At 43.5% G+C, this 26,126-nt stretch overlaps 1 protein-coding gene across 2 annotated transcripts in view; it reads right to left on the reverse strand.

Moving 5' to 3' along the window:
- Positions 1 to 1,212: 1,212 nt before the first annotated feature.
- The window catches only part of SFMBT2 (Scm like with four mbt domains 2), a 70,178-nt gene continuing 45,264 nt past the window's right edge, over positions 1,213 to 26,126 (reverse strand). For both annotated transcript variants that reach the window (XM_074869715.1, XM_074869716.1), the window contains 6 exons: positions 22,909 to 23,018; positions 15,269 to 15,444; positions 13,541 to 13,713; positions 11,080 to 11,328; positions 10,796 to 10,924; positions 1,213 to 8,721 (listed from right to left, as the gene is read on the reverse strand). In XM_074869715.1, the coding sequence (XP_074725816.1) occupies positions 8,581 to 8,721; positions 10,796 to 10,924; positions 11,080 to 11,328; positions 13,541 to 13,713; positions 15,269 to 15,444; positions 22,909 to 23,018 (978 nt within the window). In that variant the 3' untranslated portion in view covers positions 1,213 to 8,580. The remainder of the gene's footprint in view (positions 8,722 to 10,795; positions 10,925 to 11,079; positions 11,329 to 13,540; positions 13,714 to 15,268; positions 15,445 to 22,908; positions 23,019 to 26,126) is intronic.

A 26,126-nucleotide genomic window follows, 5' to 3' on the forward strand; every position in this document is an offset into this window, starting at 1 on the left:
ACTGAGGCAGAGGGTATGGGTGATGAAACCAACAGCAAATGCCTGGTAGCCAAGCTAGCCCAACAGATGGACTTTCTGGGCAAGACTCAGGATGCCATTGAAAGGTGTGAAAGGTGAGATGACTCACTTCCAAAGCTGGAACTTATACTCGACACAGCCTGTAACTGCAGAGAAAATGTTATATGAAACATGTAAGAAACACAAGGTTTTCTTTTGCAAAGCGTGTGACTATCTCTGCAGCTTACATTTTGGACTCCACAAATAGCTCTTTTTCCATCACTGCAGGATGTCTCCCCCCATGTTCAGTGGCTGCTGTGCAACTTGGGACGTTTTGTTTTTGTAATTCTTGTCCTGCCACCATCAGTTCCTCTCTCACTACATCCTTCTCTGCCAGTTGCTCATTGCATTACCTTCATTCCTGTCTTTCACCCTGCTCCTCATCTCTCTCCTAAAAGGTCCTCGGATGCTCTTGTGTCTCCTCACCCACCCACCATCTTTCTTGTTTCATGTTCCACCATACTGCTTCTCTGGGAAGAATTTGCAGGCAGGTAAAACCCAAACCCTGCAGCTTGGCATCTATGGAAGGTAGAGCCAGGGAGGCTGTGTTTCACCTCCCTGGAGGTTTGGGGGCTCAATGAGGGCAAGACTGTGCTCCAGGCAGCTTGGGCACATTCATCAGGGCTGGGGTGTGGAGCATGCAGAGCACATAGATGTGGAGACACACCTCTGCTCGGTCAGGAACCTGCACTGCCTGCAAGTCAGGCTGTTGTGGGTCCATTATGTTCTGAGGGATGCAACCACACTAACATCTATCTGTGCCCATCCACGGAGACTGGCTACTGGCTCAGGTTCACCCTCTTTTAGTATGAACCTAAATGAAGATTTCACCTTCTCTAGTTGTCCTCCAAAGGCACTGAAGAGAGGCAGTTCCCTAGGGCGATTTGATTTTGGCCTAAAGTTTACTGCAGGTGCTTCCCTCTACAGACAAAAAGGGAGCCTCCAGAGGTGCCTCTGTATCTAACACTGCAAAGGACAAATCCAGACTGGCCTGTCCTAGAAGATGCATGAGGTCACTCAAGATGGAGATAAGTTGGTATTAGCAGTGAAGCCAAGCAGATGGCTTTCTCATCTTACCTCCTCAGGGATGAACCAAATACATCAAAACACAAGCCTCACTGCCCAGCCAAACAAAACACAACCCAGAGAGAGATATGATTTATTGTTACTTTATTAACAACGCGGTTTACAATTGTTTCAAGTAAAAAGGGAATTTCTTTCATTTTGAATAAAAATTAAAATATAACTCTGAATATAGATTTTCACTTATTTACATGAAAACATATATACAGAATAGAATCTTACAGCAAACTTAAACATGCCCTTTTCCCTGTGAAATTTAAAAAGTAAAAACACCAGCATTGATTGATTTATATGTATATATATACACATACATACACACACACACACACACATATATATACATATATATATATATATACACACACACACACATATATATTTGTAACACACCAAAGGGATTATATACACAAAGTTTGAATCAAATCTTCAGTACAAACTGGAATGCAAAACAATTCAAAGGTTTCCAATGTGCATCACCACGAATGGACTACAACTGCTGGCTGTAGAGCTAATTTGTCTTGTTCCGTAAGAGACAGGAGGGTTTAAGTGTTTGCCTCGTCCTACCATGGTACATAAGAAAGCTCAATTTCCTTCAAAGCCTGCACTTGAGACTTTCACCTTTGTGGGACCATACTGCAGCAAATGCCTGGCTGTACTTAACATCCCTGCCTGTGCACATGAAACTGCCATGATATTGTTCCCCAAGTGAGTGTTTTCTAGCAAGCAGGTCCCTCAAGGTGAAGGCTGCTGGAATAACTGCACATCAGCACATCCTGACCCGGTTTGGTGGAACAGGGATCGGGGAATTCAATGCACACATTTATAGGCAGATATAATGTCCATAATCTCTGGTGAGACTGGAGCAGCAACAGGCAGGTGGGGCAACTTGGGAGTGATCATTTTTGTCCTGTCACATCGTAACACAGAGCAGAGTGTTTCGTAGACCCACAACCTGAACTCAGGGCAACGTCACCTTTTTCTATGGGAGAGCTCAAATTTTAGCCCCTGGCATTTCCTATGGAGGTCTGAAAGGTGCAAGAGGAGGTTCTTCCGTCCCCAAATCCAGAAGACGCACAGGAATTGGGTACAAGGAAGAAAGACTGGTTTTTCCCTACTATCCAGCCAAGGAGCCTAGGGCCACCTGGGCCAAATCTCTGTATCTCCACTGGGAAACAACATACGAACCTTTCAGCATTGTAGCTCTGAGCGTATTGCCAGCTTCTTTCCTTCCTCCCACCTAGCCCCTGTTAGGGCTTAAAGCATCTTTTCTGTGAAAAAGACTGAGAAGCCTTCAGGAATGACGCCCATGGGCTGTAGCTGTGCTTCCCTGTTGTGAGAAGTCCTTTTCCACAAAGATATTTCAAGCCCAGAACTCCAACCTCTCTTCTTCTCTGAAAGCCTCCCTCCCCTCTCCCACATCCTTGGCAGTCATCAAGACCAAGAATATCTGTAGGTAGGCAGCCACAGGGCAATTGACCTGCTGCATTAGGCTACTTGGGCTACATGACCTATCCAGCAATAGCATCACTGGAAACATCTGTCCCTCCACACTGAGCTATGGGGAACATATGCCCTTCAGGCTGCACAGATGGCTCCTTCAACAAGGTGTCAAAGCAAGACCTCCTCGTCTCACCTGGCCTAACTGCCTGTCAACAGAACGTCCCCATGCTCATCTATAGTGTGACAATGGACAAAAATGTATTTTGCTGGCATGATGTGCCACGGACCATTACAGAGTCTGGAGTTTTAAATCAGGAACATGAGACCTTTTTCAAAGTAAGAATTAACATGAAAGACTAAAACAAAAGAAAGGCCATGAGTATTTAAAACTATGACCCATGTTGGTTTTGTGCAGTTCACATGTCTTCTTCTGCAAGAGGATTTCAGTGCATGGCACAAAATCACTGCAAAACCACTCTTTTTTCTGCAAGGATGGCTGACATTTAAAGGACTACTGGGCTGTAAAACTCTCATCTTTGATGACTTGCTCATATTCTAAATGCAGCCATTAAGATCATTTGCACTTCTTGCTGGAGTATTGTACCAAAGAATCAATAAGAGTATTAAACGTTTCTGCTCCTTTATTGTGAGTTCATGAGCACCTAAAGACACAAGCCCTCCCTTGTTAGGTCTGGCAGATTTCAGCTGGATTTCTGCCTGCTAGAAGAAGAAGGGGTTTAAATTTTATGCTAATTAACTGCACACTTTTTGTCTTCTAAGTGAAGAAATGTGAAGATCTGGTCCCACAGCCCACACATCCGTGAGGGCCCTTCCACTAACCTTGGTTACTTCTGGATCAAATCCTGAGTAACTGATTCCCTTAGTTCTGGGACAGATGATGTGATGAAGAGTATTACTGAGAGAAAAGCATACATGCACCCACATTTTGAAAAGAGTTTTTACATATATATATATATTTTGTATAAAACTTCTTCAAAACTCACACGATGGGGAGGGGGATATTTGTTGAGTGTATCTGAGTTAAAAAATCTACAGCCACAAGAAAAAAAAAAAAAATCCTAATGCTTAAGTTGTTGCTGATTACAGAAAATATTTCCTGGAGTAGGGAATCAGCTTTGTAATCCCAAGCAATGGAAAATACAGCTTGACATATCTTAGCACCAAACTGGAGCCCTTGAGACTATATTTATCCACATATAATAAAGCTGGTTTTAATGGTGTTCAGTTGCAGCATATTCTTCTCTTTTGGCACTTGAATTTGGAAATGGGAGGAACAGTCTGAGTTCATAATTTTCCAGACACACTGCACCAGAAAAGCAAAAAGTATTTGAAGTGCCCTGATGGTACTGAGTTTCTAAAAGATTGAGATGGCACTGCAGCTCTGCCAAATTCAATTTTGTGCCCTGAAAAGACCAAGGCAGGCTTTTCAGGTGACCAAATGTTCATTATGACAGCCCAACAGTGTCTGGCCGGCCTTCAAAAAGCTGAGACAGTGTTTGCTCCACACCACATGACTGGGGACTGCAAAAGGTTGAACGTTAAAGCCAAGGAATGGTGACTTTCCAGTTTAAGGCAAATTAGCTGTTTACCCAGAGAGAAATATTAATGGGTTTTAGGTGTCTAACTTACTGAGAATCTTTGTAAATCCTAGCAGACATTCAAATACCTCTGACAGTGTGGATCAGGTCATCTCAGCTAGGACACGCATCTGCCAGATGCTTCACTAAGGACAGGGTGTGTAACCATTTGCCCTGATTTCAGTGGTTACTGAGGGCACATAGCATCTCTAGGAGGTTTTCTGCACCCTGCAGGACCAAACCATCAAGGGCGATTGCATATGGTTATACTGTGGAGCTGGAGACCTTGAAATCCTTCTGAGAGGCCATAACGCCTCTGAGAGGTAGAAAAAGCCACGTTTTGGTTGTCCTGGCGTTGAGAAAAAAAAAAACAAGTGTGGATGAGAGCTGTGTTTTTGAGCTGGAAAGGGAAGAAGAGCTCTGAAACCAAAGAGAGCATTTTTCTTCAAGGTGAGAGAGGAACATCCATGACAACGGGAGGAAGGCAGGACAACCGCCAGGGAATCATGGACATTCCCCTATGCTTTAATCTAATTTCAGAGATGAGTGCTTTTGGCCTGTAGGCTAGGAATTGGTTGATTCTGTCAAGGTAAGTGCTGAGGGGGTTGGGAAGGGAGCAGGGACCTGCCCATGGATCTGTTCAACCTGACTGAGTGCAAGCTCAAAGAAGCCAGTGCAGATGAAGATGGGCAGGTACCACACATCCTCCAGCCCCCTGCCTTTTTCTCCACAAATGCCTATCCTTAGTCCTATGCCTGAAGAGAGGCCAGTAACAGGTGCCTGCACACCCTTCTTGTGAGAGCAAAGTGGTCTGTGTGAATATGCTGAAGTTCAGCATCCAACAGCCCAAAAGCAACTGCTCCTCAGCTCTTGGTTATGGTCTTGGATAATCATGAGTTCAGCACTTCACACAGGTGGTCTTTTGTATCTGGTAACACAATAAACTTCAGGCCTGGATGCCAAATTTGGAACAGGGAGGAGAAAAGATGTGGTTTCACCAACGTCATCAGTGTGTCTATGAAGTTGCACCATCTCTGAATTTAACTCAGAACCAGGGCTGCACCAAAAAAATCTTCCAGTGGTTTATGCTTCTACATTATGAAGTCAAGTGATATTTCACCTTAGCAAGATCAGGTTTCTGACATCTCCTTTGAAGTGCATTACTCCAAAGCCTTACTAATGTTCCAGAATTGAAACGAAGTCCAAGCAAGAGTAAGTAGTTCCTTCTGATCTCTGCTCAACCTGTAAGTGACAATCCAAGCATACTGTCCAGTTGAACTACACACTATTTTCCACTTGCTTAAGAAATTGTCTAGGAAGTTCAGCTCCAGCTTTTCTGGAAGGCAATCAGTGCAACAGATAACTGTAGCCCAATCCCCTATTTCTTTCCAACCTGCAGACTAGAAGAAATAATAAAGCATTTACCACCCAAGGTAATTTTAGGATAAAGATTTCAGGTTATTATCTTCTCCGAAAGGACAGAGTGATAAATGAGACAACAATTGAAAGACAAATGGTGAGGAGAGAGAAACCTGAGAAAATAAAAGAGCCGGCGCAAGGTAAAATTAAAACTCTTTTTTTTTTTAATAGGTGAGTTTTAAATACGTTTTAACTTCCCTGAACAATCAGTAAAGACTCCCATGTGCTGGGCTCAATGCTCCACCCATCCCCTGCTTGGCCAACATCAAAGCTGGTTGCTCTCAGAGACTGCAGCTGTCTGCTCCCCAGCCGTGCCTCCATGAGTACTTAGCTGCCATAGGAAAATCTACAGTTACAAGGCTGATGGAGAAAACAATTACGTTTTTGCAACATGTCCCAGGAAGCGTTAAATGTCTCTGACAAATCCCAGTGACCAGAAACTCCAAGAACATCAGAGCAGCAAAGGATGTTCAGATGAAGGTGGATGTGGTAAGCAAAGGATCAGCGCTGGGATGCTGTTTAGCAAACAGCCATTCTGCTTTCCTTCCTTGAAATGTCCTCATACGCCAGTTCTCCTGACAGCAGTCTTTTGGGAGCTATCTCCTGCTGACAGATGTTATACCAGCCACCGGAGGGATGGGGCTGAAGCAAGGAGGAGCTGGGAGAAGCACCCTCCCTGTTTTTCTCAGCTGTGCTCTCATTTTGCTGGGCACAATCCTTTTGTCTTCAGAAACAAAACAAGGAGCAACAATTTTACGGGACCCTAAGAGGGATCCAAAGTAGTTATCAAACCAGTTGCATGGTCACAGTCCACTGCTACTGTCAGTGGGAAATCCAGTCGAAAACCCAGTTTTTGAATGTCTGCACCACTACAGAACCCTATTCCTGGATTTCTGAGAAACAAAAGAAAACCATTTGATGCAGAGGTGACTACTTTTCCTTTGAGTTGATTAAACTTGAATAACAAGATCGTTGTCAGTACAAGACAATAGCTGAGAACAGATCCAGTCCTGCTGATCTCCCATGTAAGAAAATTACTGATGAAGTCTCAGGAGTTGGCAGGATCTGGCCCAGCCTGCAGTGGTTGCACCCATCACATTCCTCAGTGGCAAATCAGGAAACTCACTGAAAGACAGACTAGAAATTCCCCAGTGATGCATGGCAAACAGAGTCAATACTTCTGGCATAACACATGCTCTGTGGCAGATTCTAATGTAGTCCAGAATACTTATTTCTGAGGCTTTCTCCCCTTAATCCAAAGAATTTAAGAAAGAAATTGATGAAGGAGAAAGGAGCAGCCATAGCCTGCTGTTAGTCTGTAGGTTGTTCTGAGCACACAGTGGTCAGCAGAATTACTGATCCAAGTTTGCTGTCACCATATGGTATGTGCTTGAGGGTGGGGGTTATCTGGCCATAAGCACTGGCTTCAGATTTAGGGCTAGAAATGACATTTCTTTTTGAAGAGGTCTTCACTGAGTGGGCTTTGGCATCACAGCATTGTAACAGAGCTGTGTACAATTTCCAAACAGTTCCCTGAGGCCAGGGAACAGGGGTCTGTTTATGATTTGAGAACAAAAGTCTGCCGAAGTCAGTGGTTTCCTATGAAATCGGGCTAAAACTCAGCATGAACCATCCAATTCAGTTTTTGAAGGAGGGATTCACTTGCACCTTATAGTTAGAGCAAAATTCAGACTTGGTCCCAGTTTGGTTCTTGCTTTTGGGAGAATTTTACATCATTGTGATGCCGCCAACCTCTGCTGAGTTACAGCAAATTCAGGCTCAACACATGGGACTAATGGGGTCATATATCCCTTCAAATGGGAAATAGTTCTCCTATAAACACAACTGAGGCAAACCCGAGGTGTCTGACCCACTTTTTCACCCTCTCTGGTGCTTACACTGCTTGGCATGAAGCAAGCCCCCAGTTTCACTAGCCAGGGTGGCACTGGGACAATCTGGGGGCTGTATATAGACTGCGTTGGGCCAGATCCTCAGCTGATCTAAAGCACCGTCGTATACGCAGCTTGAAAAGATTGATACTTTTTTATTCCCGCTTAGCAACCAGATTCATGAAGGTGCAAATGAAACCAGCATTCACTCAACAGTCTCATCATTAAATCAGAATAGCCTTTTTTTTTTTAACTCTGTGGGGCTCAAAGTCACGTCTTTAAAGTGACTTGGGTTTAAGAGCATGGGCTTGACTATGAAAACTTTCATGCATGTTCCTGTACAAGAATGCAGTACTGTACAGCTCTCATCACAGAGACATTCAGCTTATTGTGCACAGCCAGCACAGCTCTGGACACGTTACTGTGCACTGGGTCTTGTTGCACGCCTGTCAGTTCGCTGCAGCTTTGTCTGATACCATACAGAGACCATCAGTTGAGTCCTCTTTCATAAATCACTCAGGAATAACAAACAGCGTATGACTGGTATAACACTTTTTCCTTTTCTAAGACAGGTGGGAGAAAAAAAGCCCATTGATCACTAAGATCAAATTTGCAGTAAACCCCAGGTAATGCTACAATTGATCACTTACATTTCAATATGAAAGAAGTGTGTCAGAGTTGGCTAAAAGAAATGTTCATGTCCAAAAATTGGCCTAGACAAACCATCATCATCTGGAAATGTCCATCCCTTCTCCTTGGGAATGTGTCTGCCATCGGTAGCTTTGTTTTAATGAATGACAAACCATCTGATCCATGCTGGCCTTCACCACTGCGTAACAGGTTGGCGAGGCTCACAGGAGAAATGCCAGCAGTCTTTCGGTGTGCTTTACAAGTACAAAAAAATTAGTTCAATTTGTTGCTAGTTTTCTGTTGTGGGTTATTTTTTTCTTCCCTACAGATTAATTTCCAGTGCTTCCAATTCCACGTGTTCTTGGAAAAGAGAAGGGGTAGCGGGAAAAAACCCCTTGAACAAGCTGAAAAGTTACAAAAGAGAGGGAACAAGAAGGAGAACAGAAAGAAATGGAGAAGTGCAGTCAGTTGGCGTACTGTGCATAGAAAGCAACTTTTACTCGCTCGATCTGGTGACAGAGTTTGATGGCTGGACCAAGCTTCAGCTCCATGCATTCTTGCACCGTGGGCAGTGTCAGCAACAGAAGGGCTTGGCCATCGATGTCCTGGGGAAGAAAAAGACAGGGAAAATGGTTTTGTTTGTGGACTCTGGAGGGCAGAAAGCATAACCAGGTCTGGAAAAGCAAGAAGGGAAGTTTGCCCCAAAAATTAAAGGTGGTTTTGTCCTCTGCCCCTTTCTCCCACTTTGATGCTGCCCATCTCCTTTCTCTGCGATACCTCATGCTTTTTCAGAAGTTGTCTAGTGTGTTTTTGTAGGCTCTCGCCTTGCCCCCAGTTTGGGAAAAGCCTCCCAGCTGCTGAAATGCAGGATCACCTTCTACAGAAACTCTGCAGGGTCCACAGAGACCTGATTAGTCCCATTTTATGACTGAAGAACTGAAACAAGGGGGAGGCTGCAGGGAGCACACCAGGAGACACAGGAAGAAGCTGAATGGAGAAACTGATGCAGGTCTCACTTCCAAGTCAGACCTTTCCCCCACCTCTTTTGGCCCGTGACTTGTTCTGCAAAGATTTATGTCTGTCTTGCTCCACGCCATGTCCCCTGGTCCACCCAGGACCTGCCCTGTTCCACTTCAGCTGCTGAACAACCAAGACCGAGGGGCCTGGACCACCCAGAGCCCTTACAATCTCTAAAGTCCCAGAATCGCAGAATGGTGTGAGCTGGAAGGGACCTCTGGAGATCACATCCTTCCCTCAGGCACATCAATGCACCAAACTCCATGAACTAGCACCCTAGACAAAAGCCATTTTATTAGGGATTTCTGTTGGCTATTGTGCTGGTTATGATCCTCTTCTTAATTAAGAGCTCAAGTCCTCTTTATTCTTTAATGGACTGAGAAGCAGACGAGCAGGCTACAAAACTGCTTTTTACCCCTTAGGGAGGATCAGAGACGAAGTGCAGAAAAGAACTGTAACTCACAGGCAACATATAACTCCCCAGGCCGGCCCTGATTAGGCAGCATTAAACACGAGGAGGATTTGGACACCTTAAGCACTGCTTTGATCAGGACTGTCCACAGCTCAGGTTCTTCCTCCACTGAAGCTTGATGGCATGGCCCATTGCACCAGAGCTTCCTTGCAAATCACAAGGAAAAGCTCTAGTCATCTGTGTTCGATTAAAGTCCCCATAAAACTCTTTGGCAAAGGAGAGACAGGGTTGGCTTACAAGCCCTGGCGTTATTCCAGGCTGATTAACAAATGGTCGGAGCATGCTGCGACGCAGTGACTACAGCTATGGAGTGTTTCAGCTGTGCTCTAGACTCTCACTTCAACTTCTCCCAGTCAAAGCAGCTGTACTCGGGTACAGAGTTATTCGTGGTGAAGAATCAGAGATAGTTCAATGTGCAGTTGGCCATACCACTGACTGCCATCGGCTATGGCCTAATAAACCACACTTCCTTCTTACTAACTATGATTTCTTAGCGCTGCCCTTTACTTTGAGCGGCAGCTGTTACTCATTAGTCAAGGAATGGCTGTTTCCATCTAAATTTTACACGTTCACACTGACTTGAGATGAAGAGCATTGGCTTCTGCCCCTGCAAACCTATCTGCTTAAGAGGGAGATGCTTAGCATCTCCTAAAATTAGGTCATCCAAGAGCCTGACTGCCAGATCTTCAGAGGGATGTAGATGGGAACTAGGTGTCTACATACTTGAAGCATCTAGGTGTTAGTGACAAAATTCAGGCAGCCAGTTTTGGGTGCAAGCAGCAGTTTTCTGCTTCCCTTCTGCTTTAATATTTTAAAATAGGGTGGAACCCATGTGTCTAGGAGAGACAACTTGCTAGGTACCAAATAACCACTATCTGTTGGTACTCTGAGGTGCCTGTGTGACACCAGGATGATGCTGTGGACATGGGCATGAACAAGGTCTAAACCTCCTGTTTTTCACAAGCACTCCAGCTGGGGTGTTTCTAGTCTCTCTGAGGATGTGGCAAGGCTTTGATTCAAGTTTCCAAGGGTTTCCATGCCTTGCCAAAATTTGTGCTACAGCTTGGCCTGAGGGGATCTAAAGTCTGATCATAATCTCTTTGTCAAATCTAGCAAGGTGGCTTTTTTTTTTTTGTGATGTGAATAAGCGCCACAGACACAAAGAGAAGAGTTAACATGAAGACCTCTACCTGCTCCTGAAATATTTTGGCAAGGGGTGCACAGTCCGTCAGTTTAATAAACCTCACAACATCAGTCACGGTCCACTCCAGTGGGTTACTGTCCAGGATGAGCTTTTCTTCCTCTTCTTGCTTAATTTCCTATGAAAAACACAAAAGCTCTCATAAAGAAAACTACCTTGTGTGGAGAACCAGAGCAGGGATTCCCTCCCCAGATGAGGAAGGCTTGTCACTTAAGGTTGATCTAGGAAGAATACTGCTATTAATTGGGAGTAAAAGCCTATGGACATACTCACTTCCTTGACTTGCGTGCACTTCTCCGCCTCGCCATAGGAGTGGGGCTGCGGCCTCCGGCTCCGTCGGGCTCTCTCCGTGGGAGGAGGTCTGTCCGACTCGGTGCTGCTCCGCAAGGTGACCGCTCGCCGGGGCCTGGCGGAGGGGACCTCAGCAGAAGACGTATCTGTCTGGTCATCCCGAAGCTCTGAGCTGGTTTCCTCACTTCCCGTCTCATCCTCCATTGCGTCTGGCTCGTCATCTTCGCTCTCCTGCACAAGGACCGTCAAAGAAACAGCATCCGGGCTTTGAGATTAATACAGCAGCAAATTGAAAGGCGCTAGGTCAAACTGCACACCCGTGCCCACGCCAGTCCAGGGTAACATTTATTTTAACTGAGTTATCTCATTTTCATTACAGTGCTAAGTAGATTAGCCCTCAGTTTAGATTTGTTATGAAATGTAGAAGGAAAAAATACATGGTGGACAAATTATTTTTTGTTTTTAACAAAAGGTCAATGGCAATAACTCATCTGGCATGAAATGTTCCTCCTTTGGGCTTGCATCTCAAACCTTCTGGCACTGCAGATGTGCGTGAGAAAGGAAAATGGAAAATACTAAAAGGCTAAAATGAAACTCAGGTTGCTTGAGATGAAATAAACCCAGAAACAGGCTTGAATTTAAACCTTCACCTTGCTTCAAATTGTCATAGGTGTCACTGGTACTGAAAGGAAGGAAATTTCACAGAATCACAGAAATCACTGAATCATCTAGGTTGGAAAAGACCTTGAAGATTATCTAGTCCAACCATTAACCTAACACTGACAGTTTCCAACTACACCATATCCCTAAGCGCTACGTTGACCCTACTCTTAAACACCTCCAGGGATGGGGACTCCACCACCTCCCCGGGCAGCCCATTCCAACGCCCAACAACCCCTTCTGGAAAGAAATACTTCCTAATATCTAGTCTAAACCTTCCCTGGCGCAACTTGAGGCCATGACCTCTTGTCCTATCGCTTGTTACTTGGTTAAAGAGACTCATCCCCAGCTTTCTGCACCCTCCTTTCAGGGAGTTGTAGAGGGTGATGAGGTCTCCCCTCAGCCTCCTCTTCTCCAGACTAAACAACCCCAGTTCCCTCAGCCGCTCCTTGTAAGACATTTCAGTGCCTTTCAAAAATATTGTGATGTACAAGTGCATACTTGTACTTAGTTTCTTAGCTGGCATTTCTGTAAAACCCAGGACAGAGGATTTCACCCAGATTTCCCTGCTTTCAGCCCAACACCTAACTGCTGAAGGTGAAGCACAGATTTCCACTTAAAGGATATTATACCAGATTCTTGTTATTTCTGTCACATAGCACTTGCAAGCACACACCAACTGATGGAAACTGTGTATTTTCAAGTTTATATATACATTAGCGGCCCAAATGGCTTCGACAGCTTAGCTCTGATCAAAGTGTGAGCAGGCATCCAAGCCATATGCTTAGGTCTTAAGCGAAAGAGCAATTTTAGACAAAGTTAGTTATATTGGCTGAAAGGCTGAAAAACTTGGCTAATGGTTGATTTAGGCTTAACATGAGTTTAAATTCCTCTGAAGCAGGTATAATCTAAGGAAATGAAGCAGAACTACATCTAAATGAGGACCAAGTCATGAAGATGCAAGCAATCAACTGAAAGCTGACTAAAATATCCCTCTCCAGCTCAAGTAGAGGGAATTTAAGTAAATCAGTTTTATTTCACATTGCACAAAGCAGCAATCACTGGCACTCAGCTGAGAAAAGGAAACCACACATGAATTTTGTCATTACTATCATGGGAAAACCACCTGGGAACAGTCTGCTAAGTCTCCTTCAGGCTGCATTTGGACACGAAACTTTGCTAAAGCTGGGTCCCTGTCATATCACACGGCATACTGCAAAAATTGAGGCCTCAAATACCGTATATTTGGGACACAAATAATTTGCTTGTTTTCTAAAGCTTCTAGAATGTCTATTGTTTCATGTTGTGAGCCAAAAATATTATGAACAGTTAATGAAAGAATGAAAGCCCTTGAAACCACAATGGTCCATGAGTTATTATTATTTATCATAATACTTAGAGATCCTAGACGTGGATTACAGACCTCCTTCACTCTGATAGATACTGTGCAAAGCATCTAACGGGCTCATCTGCCTGCCTACAGTCTTGCAAGGATGCAAAGGAAAACAAAGATAAAATATTAGACAGCATGTTAGCTAGTGAGCATTACGAAGGTGGGAGCAAAACCTTCATTTTCCAACTCTAGAATGGACAAGGGTGAAAGTCCCCAAAGTGTCCCAGTAAAACCAGTCTGACCTTAGAAGAACAGAGTAGCAAGGAGTGATTCAAACTGGAAAATGGAAGTGTTAAGGTTTGCTGTGAAGTCCCTCAAAAGGAAGACGCAGATGGGGGGACAAAAAAGCACCAAGGGGCTTTTGCTGATTTATCCCAGTGCAACACATACCTCTGCAGAGCCTGCAGCATTCAAATCAACAGCTGACGATCTCCTTTTCTTCTGCACAAAGATGGATTTCCGCCTTTTTCTGCGTCTGGCTGGCTTGACATGTCCACTTTTCATGTTGTTATTTTCTCCAATCGGTGGCTTAATGATTTTTTTCCTCTTCCCATAATAATAAGCTGGAGAAATGAAGCAAAATACCCATTAAAAACTTTAACCACAGAGAAGAAAACTTTGGCTTGCTTATTGCTACTGCTTCAGTACTGCACTCTAGGTGCACTTTTATGGGAAACTTTAAAATACATTGATTTGGAAAAAATGTCCAGTGTAAATATAAGATGTCATCTTGGACTAGCACAGAGTGTTACAGCTCTTATGTATACATATTTATTGGTGATGAGTGAGGAGTTTAGAATTTAACCCTACAATATGTACTTAGGAAAAGCTTCCGCTAAGCCAAGCGGTGATTTGGAGGGAAAGAGGCCAGCATGCTTCAGATCCAATACCCTTCTGCTTGAGCTAAGTCTTGGATACACTTTCAGTTGCTAATGTTTTCAGCAGAGAGTGGAGAGGGCCAGCTATATTAAATTATGTATGTTTGTTCAATGCACAAAGGAACAGGTTTTTATTACCTTCAACTATTTTGTGGCCCAAGTTGAAATTAAGGATGTGAGAGTCATCTGACCTTACACTAGTGTTTATGTTAGATGCCTTCTGACATGCTCTAGAGCATCCTCTGGGGCTGACAGATACTCTGCCCTTCACCAGCTCGGGTATCCTGGGACAACTAAAAGAGCACTTGGCACCCATGTCAAAGTTCATAACTGAACTGAGCCTTTCATGGAGTTTTGAAGAACAATTCATCCAGCCACACACAACCACCACTTTGAGATAAGACAATCTCAGCTGGAGCTCCCCCAGCTGTACTTCTCCAGCTCTACTCCTCATTTACTACCAGTGGGAGGCAGGAGCCTAGCTCATGTGTAGACTTATATAAAAATCCATATTCACTGATCTGAATATCTCCCTGTGCCCATTTCTCCTTCTACTCTGGCACCAAAGAGAAGTTAATTGGTTTAAATCAAACTTACTGGTTTCTTGCAACCTTTGAGGAAGAAGGACAGCACTCACTTCCACTTTCCTGATACATTTAAGAGCCAATAATATCAGAAACATTGACAACAAAAAACTGTTGCACACATGCCTAACTTCAGCCTCCTTGTGTAGGTAGGAACATGTTTAAATATTAAACATCCTGAGCAAAGAGAGTCAGTGCTCCCAAACTCCTACCAGTACTTCAGCATCATGACACTGGCCTGTGCTGGTGCGTATGCCGGAAACTCTTCACGGAGTAGGACAGGATTCATCTCACCTAACAAAGCTGTCTCAGATGTAGCAGTTTAAATCTTAGCTGGCCACTGCTTGTACCTTTTATGAGCTCCTTATATTAACTTTATGTATGAAGAGAAGTCAAGACTTCCAAAATGTAATGACTTTCAAACACATATTTTAGGATGGAGTGAGATGGACATTTTTCTGGAGATGCCTATTTCTCTGTACAGAATAGTAAGGGAGCTTATGGTGGCCCAGTCAGGATTAAATAACTGCTCTCAGGTGAGATGAATCCTACTCAATATTAATGTATTATACAACCGTTCTTCACCACTAGCTCATGCAGTCTCCCACTGCTCTGACTTCCAGCTAGCAACAAGCAGCATTTTGGCCAATACTCACTGTACTTGGTTTTAGTATGAATAGAGCAGTTCTCTGGGCAGACTTCAGCCACCAGCACAGGACTGAACAAGTTGGGGCAGCACTCCAACTTGGCACAGACTCTTCTGCAGAAATCCGCTACCTGATCCGATGTCCGCACAATCTTAACAGTTGCCCTGTATGTCTTCCCTCTGTATCTAGAAGAGAGCACAACACCCCATGTCACCAATCAAGAGATGTCCTTCAATGCTGCAGACCAGACCCTCCTGTTAGTGAGATACCTTCCCTAATCACTTTTGGAAGAGGATCTTTCTTGGGAAGGCAGGCAGAATAGGTCTACTTGTTTTAGTGGCTCCATTTCAAATGGACTTGAGGAAAGAAAGGCAGGGTGAAATGAATCAGAGGTGTGGACAAGATTTGGGAAGGAATACATGTGCAGACTGGATGTATCTGTAAATACAGCAAGAGATGGAAAAAAATCACAGCAGGCTTGGTGAGGATACTATACAGGACAGCAAGCCCATGCTATGAACTGATGGAAAGTTTTGGGGAGAGGGATGTAGTCTTTCTTCATATATTGACATGTGATGAGCAGCTTATACGCCTTGCAGAGACTTCTGGTCACCACCCTGTGTTTCAGCTGCACTGGAGACTGTCTCTATAAGCACCAATACACCCTTGGTCTTCTCCATTGCCACCCTTCTCAAGGCAGCTCTCATATCACATTCCATCTCACAACAAGACCACAGTTTCATTGTGCCGACTGGTTACTGGGATGCACACATTGTGTAGAAGTATCTGAGTGAAACTGTACTGTCTGCCATACGGGGGCCAGATGACTTCACCGGTATGAGATGTGGGCGATACAAAACCCAAGGAACTAATCAGGAGTCTCTTGAGTTGTTTAATGGGGTTGCAGCAAAAGGCCCTAAAAACTGATTCCTACAGGGAATGCTTAGAGCAGAAATCTGCAATGAAAGTTTGGTCTTAAATTTGTTATCCATGTGCTACTAAAACATTTATTTCAGGGTTTTATATGAAGTGTTTCTGAGCGATAAATGGCTAAGAAAGATACAGTTACATCCCTGCCGTAATACATTGTAGATGTGAACTCTGAAAAACCAATTATCCCCATAATTTATTAAACAGCAGCACCAAGCTATTGTAAACAGTGAGATAAGGTTTTTAAAACATCTCTTGCACATCCTGAGGAATGCTACACAAGAGACAATCATGCAAGCGCCTGGTGTTAAGGCATTATAAATGTGCTTAGAGGAGAGAAAAGTAACACACGCAAAAGAAAAAGAGGCAGAGACAGTGAAAGAAGGATTACTGGATGAGAGGCAATGAAAGACAAAGATACAGTCGTCAGGAAAAATGAGACAAAGCATTTGTGAGTGCGTTAAGATCCACAGTTCCCTAGTAGGGAATCGGCTGCTGATAAGTCAGATATGGAAGAGGAAGAGGAGGAGAAGGTGAAACAAAGAAGACCTGGCCAGAGAGTTAAAATAGACAGCATGTGCCCAGACCCAATTCCCTCTCTCTGAATGTTTTACCGAGTTGCACAAAGCAACTGAGAAACCACCTTTTGCTGCTCTCCCTCCCAAACCCTCTTTCTGTGAACACTGGGGTATGGGAAAAGGGTTTGAAACTGTAGTACACAAAGTGTTTATAGAGGGGTATCCAAATGAAACTTGGTCTGAGAACAGCCCAGTCCAACCATCCTCATGTCACAAAAGACTTGATCCAAAGTATCACCTCAACACAAACCTCTTCCAGAACCTAAACAAGCATTTCTGCAGGGCACCAGGCTCTGATACCCCACTTCCAAGAACCCCAGGTCACGGTGACAATCCTGGACTCCTGGATTCATTCATTCTTCGAATGAATGAATGAATGAATGAATGAATGACTTAATTAGCCAACTCTTCATGCAGCCTGACAGACCTGGACAGATGACATAAAATGGAAGAAGTGTTCCTTCCAGATACAGAGCACTGTTATCCCAGCTTCCTTATGAAGTAGCTGCACAAGCAGGTGGGCTAAAGAGGGTTTGGCAATACCTAGTATCAAAAGAACACATTCCACGGGCATTTAAATATATCTACCTATAAACGTTATATATTTCTTTTCAGTGTGTTTGAAAAGACTCCTGCCATTATTACTTCTCCAGGAGCCATTAAGTTTAGTGATGGCCTAGACCATTAGGTCAGTCAGTCTGACTCCTGTGACAGGCTGCAGAATTTCACTGCATTACCTTCACCTGAACCCCAACAACTTTGGTTGGACTACAGCATCACTTCCAGAAAACCACCAGCTTCCCATCGAGGGTCTCCACATTGGAAGAATCCTAGCAGCAGGAGCACCTGTACCTATACCTCAGAAGCCTATGCCTCATTTTATCTCTGGATGTTTCTGGATTTAACTTACATTTATTTGTCCTTGTTCTGACTTTCACCACTAGGATGAAACGACAGCATCTGGTTTTGTTTCCCTGCAAAAGCACTGTAATCAAATTGCCTCTTGATCTTCTTCCTTATAAGCTGAGAAAGCTGCCTGATGGGTATTATTCAAGGATGGCTGACTTCTTCTAACTGTGTGCTTCTGATTGTGTTTGGCTGCCCAGAAAGGACCCATTGTACTAAAGTGCTTGGTGAAAGAAAAAGGTGAAACTAGGAAAATGAACTACTGACTGATTTCACAGTCTGGTTTGAATGCAACACACACAGCAATTAACAGAATGGATGGCAAAATGGAGATCAACATGACTGCAGCAATCAGTTTCAATAACCCAAGGTGTTAGTACTGGCCGCAGTAATATTTTTTACATGATTTTGGCTTTGGCAGCACCTCTTTCAACTATAAACCAGGTTCTACTAATATTTTCCATATTCCTCACACACTAAAAATTTTTAACACAAACACCACCAAATGTAATCTGAGCTGTTCTAGGACAGCCATGTGGAAAGAGTTCCTTTGGATATAATCAGAAAATCCTTTTCCATTAGCATTGCTCAAAAATTTACCAACTACTGATACTCCTACTGATGTTTTCATACTAGGGCTCCTATCTTCCCAACCACTTGCAAGCAGTAAGTAACGTGCATGCACAGCATGGCAGCACTGGTGACTTGAAAAACAGTCATGTCGAGCACAACATTTTCAGTTTTCTTAGAAACCACTGTTCTTTTTAAAATGATTTTTCAGCTGAAGCCGAAGAAATCTTCCTTTTCTTTTCCCCTTTCTCTGCCCTTAGATCCCAAAAACTGGAGAAAGTTATGGCTGAAACGACTCCCATGAAAAACATACTTGGGATCTTTGCTAATCCATGAGCAAAAATATTAAGCTAATAGCACTTTGCTGGCAATATGATTTTTCTGTTGAAGCTTCCTTTGGTGATGAAATAGATCAGAGGTTCATGAGAACAAAATGCCTTCTAGGAGCTCCAGTTACGGACCATCATGTGATCATAGAATCATTCAGGTTGGAAAAGACCCTTGGGATCATCGAGTCCAACCATCAGCCCGACTCTACAAAGTTCTCCCCTACACCACATCCCCCAACATCTCATCCAAACGATCCTTAAATACATCCAGGGATGGTGACTCCACCCCCTCCCTGGGCAGCCTATTCCACTCTCTGACCACTCTTTCTGGGAAAAATTTTTTCCTAATGTCCAGTCTGAACCTCCCCTGTTGCAGTTTAAAGCCGTTCGCTCTTGTTCTGTCACTAATCACCTGTGAGGAGAGACCAGCACCAACTTCTCTGCAACCTCCTTTCAGGTAGGTGTAGAGAGTGATGAGGTCTCCCCTCAGCCTTCTCCTCCTCAAACTGAACAGTCCTAGCTCCTTCAATCTCTCCACATAGGATTTGTTCTCCAGGCCCTTCACCAGCTTCATTGCCCTCCTCTGCACTCACTTCAGCACCTCGATATCTCTCTCGTATTGAGGTGCCCAAAACTGGACACAATACTCCAGGTGTGGCCTCACCAGTGCAGAGTACAGGGGGACTATCACCTCCCAAGGCCAGGTTGGACGGGGCTTTGAGCTACCTGGTCTAGTGGAAGGTGTCCCTGCCCATGGCAGGGGGGTTGGAACTGGATGATCTTTAAGGTCCCTTCCAACCCAAACCATTCTGTGATTCTGTGATTCCCTGATCACCATCAACTTTCAAACATGACAGCGAGTGGCCTTGCAATGGTCGGTTCTCTTATGCAAAGCTGGCTGCGTCCCATCTGGTTCAAAGCAATGGTGTCTGTGATGGGGATAAATATTCCTGGAGTTCAGCTACTGGCTTTGGGAAGCTCTCAAAATTCCATTTAATGAAGGAGTCCAGGAATACTCATCTTTCTTATTTTGATTAACTGGGCTTCATACAAGACCCAGAAGGTAACTCTCTGCACACACTGGTACTGTTAATGTCCAAAGTCCTGCAAAACTGGGTTAGTTCAAACACTCCACTTACAGCCCTCACCTATGAAAACCCTTAAAAAGCATAAAGTCCCTCAAGCATTTTACGTAAAATTGGAAAGCCAAATCTAGATGTAGGCACTGAATTTAAAGCATCAAAACTATAAGGGTTGAATGCCTACAGCTTCGGCTGGCCCTCATGGGAATTCAGAGGATTAGGCCTGACATTTCTAACTCATCATCACCAATAAATCAGGTTTGACTATTTTCACAGAGAACCAGCAGCACGGATTGGAAGCGACTGCCATCATGCATTGCAAACACATCTCTTTGGACAATCTAAATTGTTTATCTTCTCTGCAAGGCTAGTGTAATTGATTCTGCGCTGGTCACTCATGACAGCAGAATAAACTAAATGCAGGTTACCCTAGTACTGAGATAATGCATTCCTGGCAGTGCATGATCTGGCATTTGGGCCAGTGGGAAAAACAGCCTTCTCTTCACCGTCCTCCTCCCTCCCCATTGCTCTACCCTACTGCAGCCGTCACCGCAAACAAACAACAACATTGTCAAGATCCAAGGAGTTGTCAGTCTACATCAGAAGGAAGGCAGTGACACGACATGTCACATTACAGCACAGATACTCCAGCTGGCTGTAGAGCTGTCATCATTAGCAGCAAGACACCATTGGGAACTGGTGTAGCTGGAAGCTGGTCTAGACAGGCATTTGCTCATTACAGGTCTCTGTTTAAGATTCCGGAGCTCAACTGACTGTCATACCTGATGTAAAGTGTCATGTGCTGTTTGTGCAACCCAGGGTATCTGATTTCATAGGCATGTTTTCTTTTCTGCTTCTGCACAACCAAATGCAATTAAAACCCTGGTATGCTTCCTGATGAAGTAACTCAAGCAAACTCAGGAAGGAATAGAGAAGGAAGTCCTAGGGTAGCCAGACAGTCTTGGGGCATGTCAACCCTCTGTCGCCCACTCTTAAAAGTACTCAAACTACCCACAGGCAAGGCAGAATGACCACTGAGCACCACTCTGTGTACAGAGCTCCAGCCCAAGCCAGATAGCTACAGCAACAAGGTGCTGTCCAGGCCCATGAGCTCTGTCTCCTCAGGAGCCAAAGGACAACGCCACACTGAATGAGAATGCACTGCTATGCTCAGAAGTCACTCCAAAACTTGCTGTCCCAGCTCTGAGCCTGTAATAATCCATTCTGTGGCTTGATAAAGTTGAAAGATGCTGCTTGACTCACTGAAGAGCGGAGGTTGCTGCCTCCTGGGGCAGCCATCATACAGGAACACGTACACAGCCTGTGACTGGCTGGCCAACATAAAATACAAAACCTCCTTGCTGGAAAGCAGTGGTATACTTTTATCTGTCAGGCTATGTAGATATAAGGTATATCCCAGCAGGCTGGCTGCCCTACTAAATAGATGGGAGGAGGAAGCAGACACAGGAATAAATGGGTAGAAGCATCATAGGGGAAAGTAATGGAGACAGAGGTGCTCATCACAGTATGATTAGCACATCGGGTAACAGTGAGGGAGGATAAGTGATTGATGTGATACAGATGAGTGACAATCTCTAGCAGCCCATGTACTCATCACTGAGTTGGTCTTCCTGGTATAAGTACACCCGGCGTCAGCAGGCTGCCTGGGGTTGCAGTGGATTGGGCTGTAGACACAGCTGACTATCAAGGACGAAGACATCCCTGCACTTTATGGTCAGTTAAATGCTTTTCAGGCTGTCTCCCATTAGAAATAAGGATTGCAGCAGCCTTAAGAACTAGATATGGCTGCTTTTGCACAAGGCAGATCACCACAGTCAAATGAGAAATCTCAACAAAGTCCTATTTTGGATACTGATAATAGGAAAACTGCCTGTAAGGTCAACTCTTTGCAAGCCAGGATATTAAGATGGCGCATTATGACTTGATTTCCAACTGCTAAGTACTGCAGGAGTGCATTATCTGATGTTTCCTAGTACAAAGTGTGGGAGCCTGGAATCAATGAAACCCAGGTCACGGACAATGACTTGTTTTTAATGAAAATCTGCATGCGCAAGGATGACTTTTAGATTTCCATCCACAAAATTTCAATTGACAAACACAAAAACATGACTTTCCACATGGGTGAAAGAAGCAAATTAAAAATAGGATTTTCTAGTAGCTTTTCATTTCTATTTGCAATCCTCCTTTAGAAAAGCAGTTTCCAAGTATGCAGAATAAAATGTTCTCAATTCTCTCCCTCAATAAAAGCACACATGAACTTTCTGCAATATCTGCATGGCTGAAGATCAAATACAATAGCAATCAATAGTGCCATATTTGACAGCCAATCATTTCAAATAACCAAGTGAAAATTGCTTTTATTTGAAAAGGAGTAACAGAGTTCAGTACAAAGGGTGAGATTCACTGCATTTAACTTCAGTATTCAAAAAGTCAAGGTGACCAAGTTAGTCAATGGAGAAAACTGTCTTCAAAGAACTATTTGTTGACATTCATCTTGAAGCAGGAAGAATTGCTCTTTGGAGGGTCTCTGCAGAGAGTTTAGGTGAGACTCCCTTCTTTCAGAGAGACAGGGGTTGTTGAAATACATCCTAAGTGTAGTGACCATTACATAAAGAAGACATAAATGGGTAAATTTTAAAGTTGGAAAGGGAATTTGAGTATTTTCTAGATAACCCAGTTTTCTTAAGTGTTGAGTAGATGAGAATTGAAGCATATATTCTTGAAAAGCCTCAAATCTTGACCTGAATCTCCGATATGTTAGTATTTTGTCCTAATCACTCTCCTGCTTAAAAATGTGTCCCCGCTATTTTATTTGCACTTTTTTTTGTGCCATTCAATTTCACCAGGTTTTTCTGCATTAGAGTGACAGACTCTATATTAAAAGCAGTAATACTCCTACATTTAGAAGGCCAGGAATTGAGTTAATTCAATAATAGCCAAGCTTATAGGAACAGCTTATCATAGAACTCAGGACTTCACTGAATAAACATGGCATTTCTCATCAAAATCAGGACGGCTGCTTGGAGAAAGACAATAGAAATGAACCATTCAGGTGAATATTTCATTTCTTAAGTTGCTATAGAATGACTCAAATAATTCAGTGAAGCAAAACGATAATTAGAAAAGTAAAACTCTCACAATAGAAAAAAATCTTTTGTTCTCTTCTTTTTCTTTCGCCAGTCAGTTCCATTTTTGAAGCCTCCCAAATAAAAGAGCTCACGCTGAAGACTTACTTTGCTTTAAGGGTTTCCTCTTGGAAATTCCACTGAGGGTCTTCCACTAGCTGCAGTTCTCGTAAAACACTCCCTGGCTTGTAAGCTGCATTGATCACCATGCTGAGAACCTATTGAGAGACAAAACCAACAACACTTAGGGGTTTAAAAGTTGTTCTTGACCACACTGAGTATGAACCCAGGTGCTGCATAGGCAGGAGGAGCTTACAGGTGCCAATTTAAGTCCAAGGCTGCACAGGCTAAGTGCTAGATGCAATGAGAAGAGGTCCCAGATTGGATCAATGTGCCAAACATATTGTGGATGACACATCAGTCTGATACGGTGACTGCATTAAATGCTGCTAGCTAACCCTCAAAATCTCCTGTTAATCAGTAATTTTTCTTTGAGACAGACTCTCTCACCCAAAGCACATTCCATTCGCTGCATCCATACTGGCTCAATCTAACAAAAATTAAAATACTTCCGATGGCTCAACGAAGTACAAAGTCATGTGTACCATTACACACTGAACACTAAACAGGAAATCCACATACTTGAGGTCAGTAATATGCTTAAGCGTCTGAGTGCTGCGTGCCTTGACTGTATTAACAGAATATTAATGAAGTCTACACAAAAAGAGTTTGCAGGAGGTGCTCCTGAAACCCAGTGTGTGTCCACTCTATACAACAAAACACATGTGTCAATCCATTTAATCAAAGTCTCTGAGAATAAAAATGATTCCTACTCTTGGGTCAGAGAATCCAAGCTTCAATAGTCTACATTTGGCCTAAGGAGATAAATACAAGAAAAACAAATCTCTTAATAGCACCAGACCATGTGTTTGAACACTCTGCATTGTATGCACATGAATGATCCCACAGTGAGTCTGGATTGGTTTTGATATAATTTAACTCTTTACCTAACACGTGTTTTTAATTCCTTGGGGGCCTGCAAATGATTTCAGTATCACGAGCGTTACGTTTCCCCAGCACCCATGAATGCAGTTCATCAAAAATGAAACACTGTCTAGGTCATATTGCAAAGTGCAATGTGAGCGCAATGTGTTTATGTTTGGGTTTTTTTTGGTTGGTTGGTTGGTTTGGGTTTTTTTGGTTTTTTTTTTAATCCAGCAACCTGAGGATTTGATAGCTTTTTGAAAACCTTGTAGGATTAACCATTTTCAGGCAAGGGCTTCACTTAATGTTGCATAGTACCATGTAAAATTGCAATGGTTTGAGTTGCTTGGCTAGGTTATTTACTGGAAACAAAATTTAATTTATCATTGGGCTCTTGGAAACATTACTTGAACCACTCTTCAAAAAAGTGCAATTAGAGACACCTAAAGCAATGCCTAATTAATAGCACCAACGTCTTATGCAGCTCTGGTCACCTGTACATCTCAGAGCACTCTGTGAGGAAGGGCAGGATCACAGTCCCTATCTCACACAACGGGAAACAACACAGATTTACCCACAGCTCTCCAGCTGGTTCCCATCTCATCACACAACTCGCTATACTAGTTACTAAGCCATACTGACTACCAAGAGAGTGAGCCCATCCAGTTGCTCATCCACGTGTTTTCTTGTCCGCCTCTCACCCTAAGAACTGATGGGGCACTGGCCTCTGACACAGAGACACTGGGACCTGATGTAGGGAAGCCAAAGGTGGGTTTTTAGAAAACATCAAGTGCTTGGGTAGCTCCCACACTCATTCACAACTCATCAGACGTCTTCCCCTCTTGATCAGCAAATCCAGGGACTTATTTAACACCGATGCAGGAGCTTGTAGGAAAGTTCTCCTTAAGCACACTTCTACACCCGCCCTGCTTGCTGGTGGGAAAGCCAGGAGCAAAAAGCAAGTGTCTCTTGCTGACCAGTTCCCACAAACAGTGCTGTCCTGCTCCTTTATCAGGCTGATGGTGTTTGTATGAGTTGTCAGAACAGTTAGGAAATGAGCAAGAAAAGAAAAGCCAACCCTGCAAATAACAGTGTGGCCATGTCTGGGCATTATCCCAGACACCTAATCAAATCCAGCCCTGCGAAGACGCCCACAATACCAGGACTTTTCAAAGCTGGCTTGTCATCAGCAGGACTCTGTGAACTTCTAAACTCAGTTTAAAAAAAGAGTGTTTTGTAAGAATGATAATTTCCCTTTAAGGGAAGAAAAAAATTATTTTTTTAGAAACCTCTGGCTTTTACTCTTCTTGTATCTCAAATAAGTCACTGGGTTGGCCTTTTACCCTATAGCAGAAGTCCATCACCATGTTAACAGCGTTACCTTCTAACAACACTACTGCTTCATGTTACACACTAGGGAGAAACAAGAACCCTGGTTCTTCTGAAAAAATTAACTATGATTAAAGCAAAAACAGTGAAGAGAGTTCACAATGATCATATTGGAAATTAAATGGGAAGGAGGAATAAAATCCATGAGACTTGTGTTACTTCTCTTAGGATCCTTAGGATCCTACCCAGGAAATCAGACAGCGTGAGTCCCAGCCCCGTGCATCATCCAACATGCAAACATTGATTTTGTGCTGTAGGAGGCAAGTGCTGGAAAAGGCAGATTAGCCTGAACCAGTTCTTCCTGGAGGACTGAGTGGTGGAATCTTGATTTTGGGTTTAATCCTTGCTTAGTGACTTCCTCTGCTTAAGCAAGAACACAAAAGTCACAAAAAAAAAATCAAAGGGGGAATTGTTTCTAACTTTCCAGTTTCCAACTTTCTCTGGAGATCGAAAGTTACTTCACCCGTATCAGAGCAGTCAAATTTTGATCTGATTCACTAATTCCCTTTGGCTGGAGTGTGATTAGTCTGAGATTTTGCTAGTTTATTTCCATCCCTCTCCATCAGGAATGGTTTGGGTGCAGCCAGCAGTGCCTTGGAGCAGAGGAGTGGATTAGACAACGCCAGCTTTGCTGCTATGCATCTATGAGGTTTTACTTTGATACTGCTGAACTTTGGACTTTCAGAGTCAAATCGGTTGGAGTCACATCAGTGAGCATGATCACACAGCACCACCACAAGCCTCTACCCAACCTTATAAGCATCTGACATCTTAGCAATGAAGTTTTCCATGTCACAGATTTTCAAGTGCACAAGGGCCCTTTTCTCAGCATGTCTAGACATGCATGATGCCACTGGGCAGTTCAGGACCTTTTTCCTTCCCATCATAGCTTTTTGGTATTCAAACATTTCCCATCTCTCCATCCCTCTTCATTAATGGTCCCAACCCTGGAT

This window comes from Strix uralensis, chromosome 5 (genome assembly GCF_047716275.1).
Source record: "Strix uralensis isolate ZFMK-TIS-50842 chromosome 5, bStrUra1, whole genome shotgun sequence".
NCBI classification, from domain to species: domain Eukaryota; kingdom Metazoa; phylum Chordata; class Aves; order Strigiformes; family Strigidae; genus Strix; species Strix uralensis.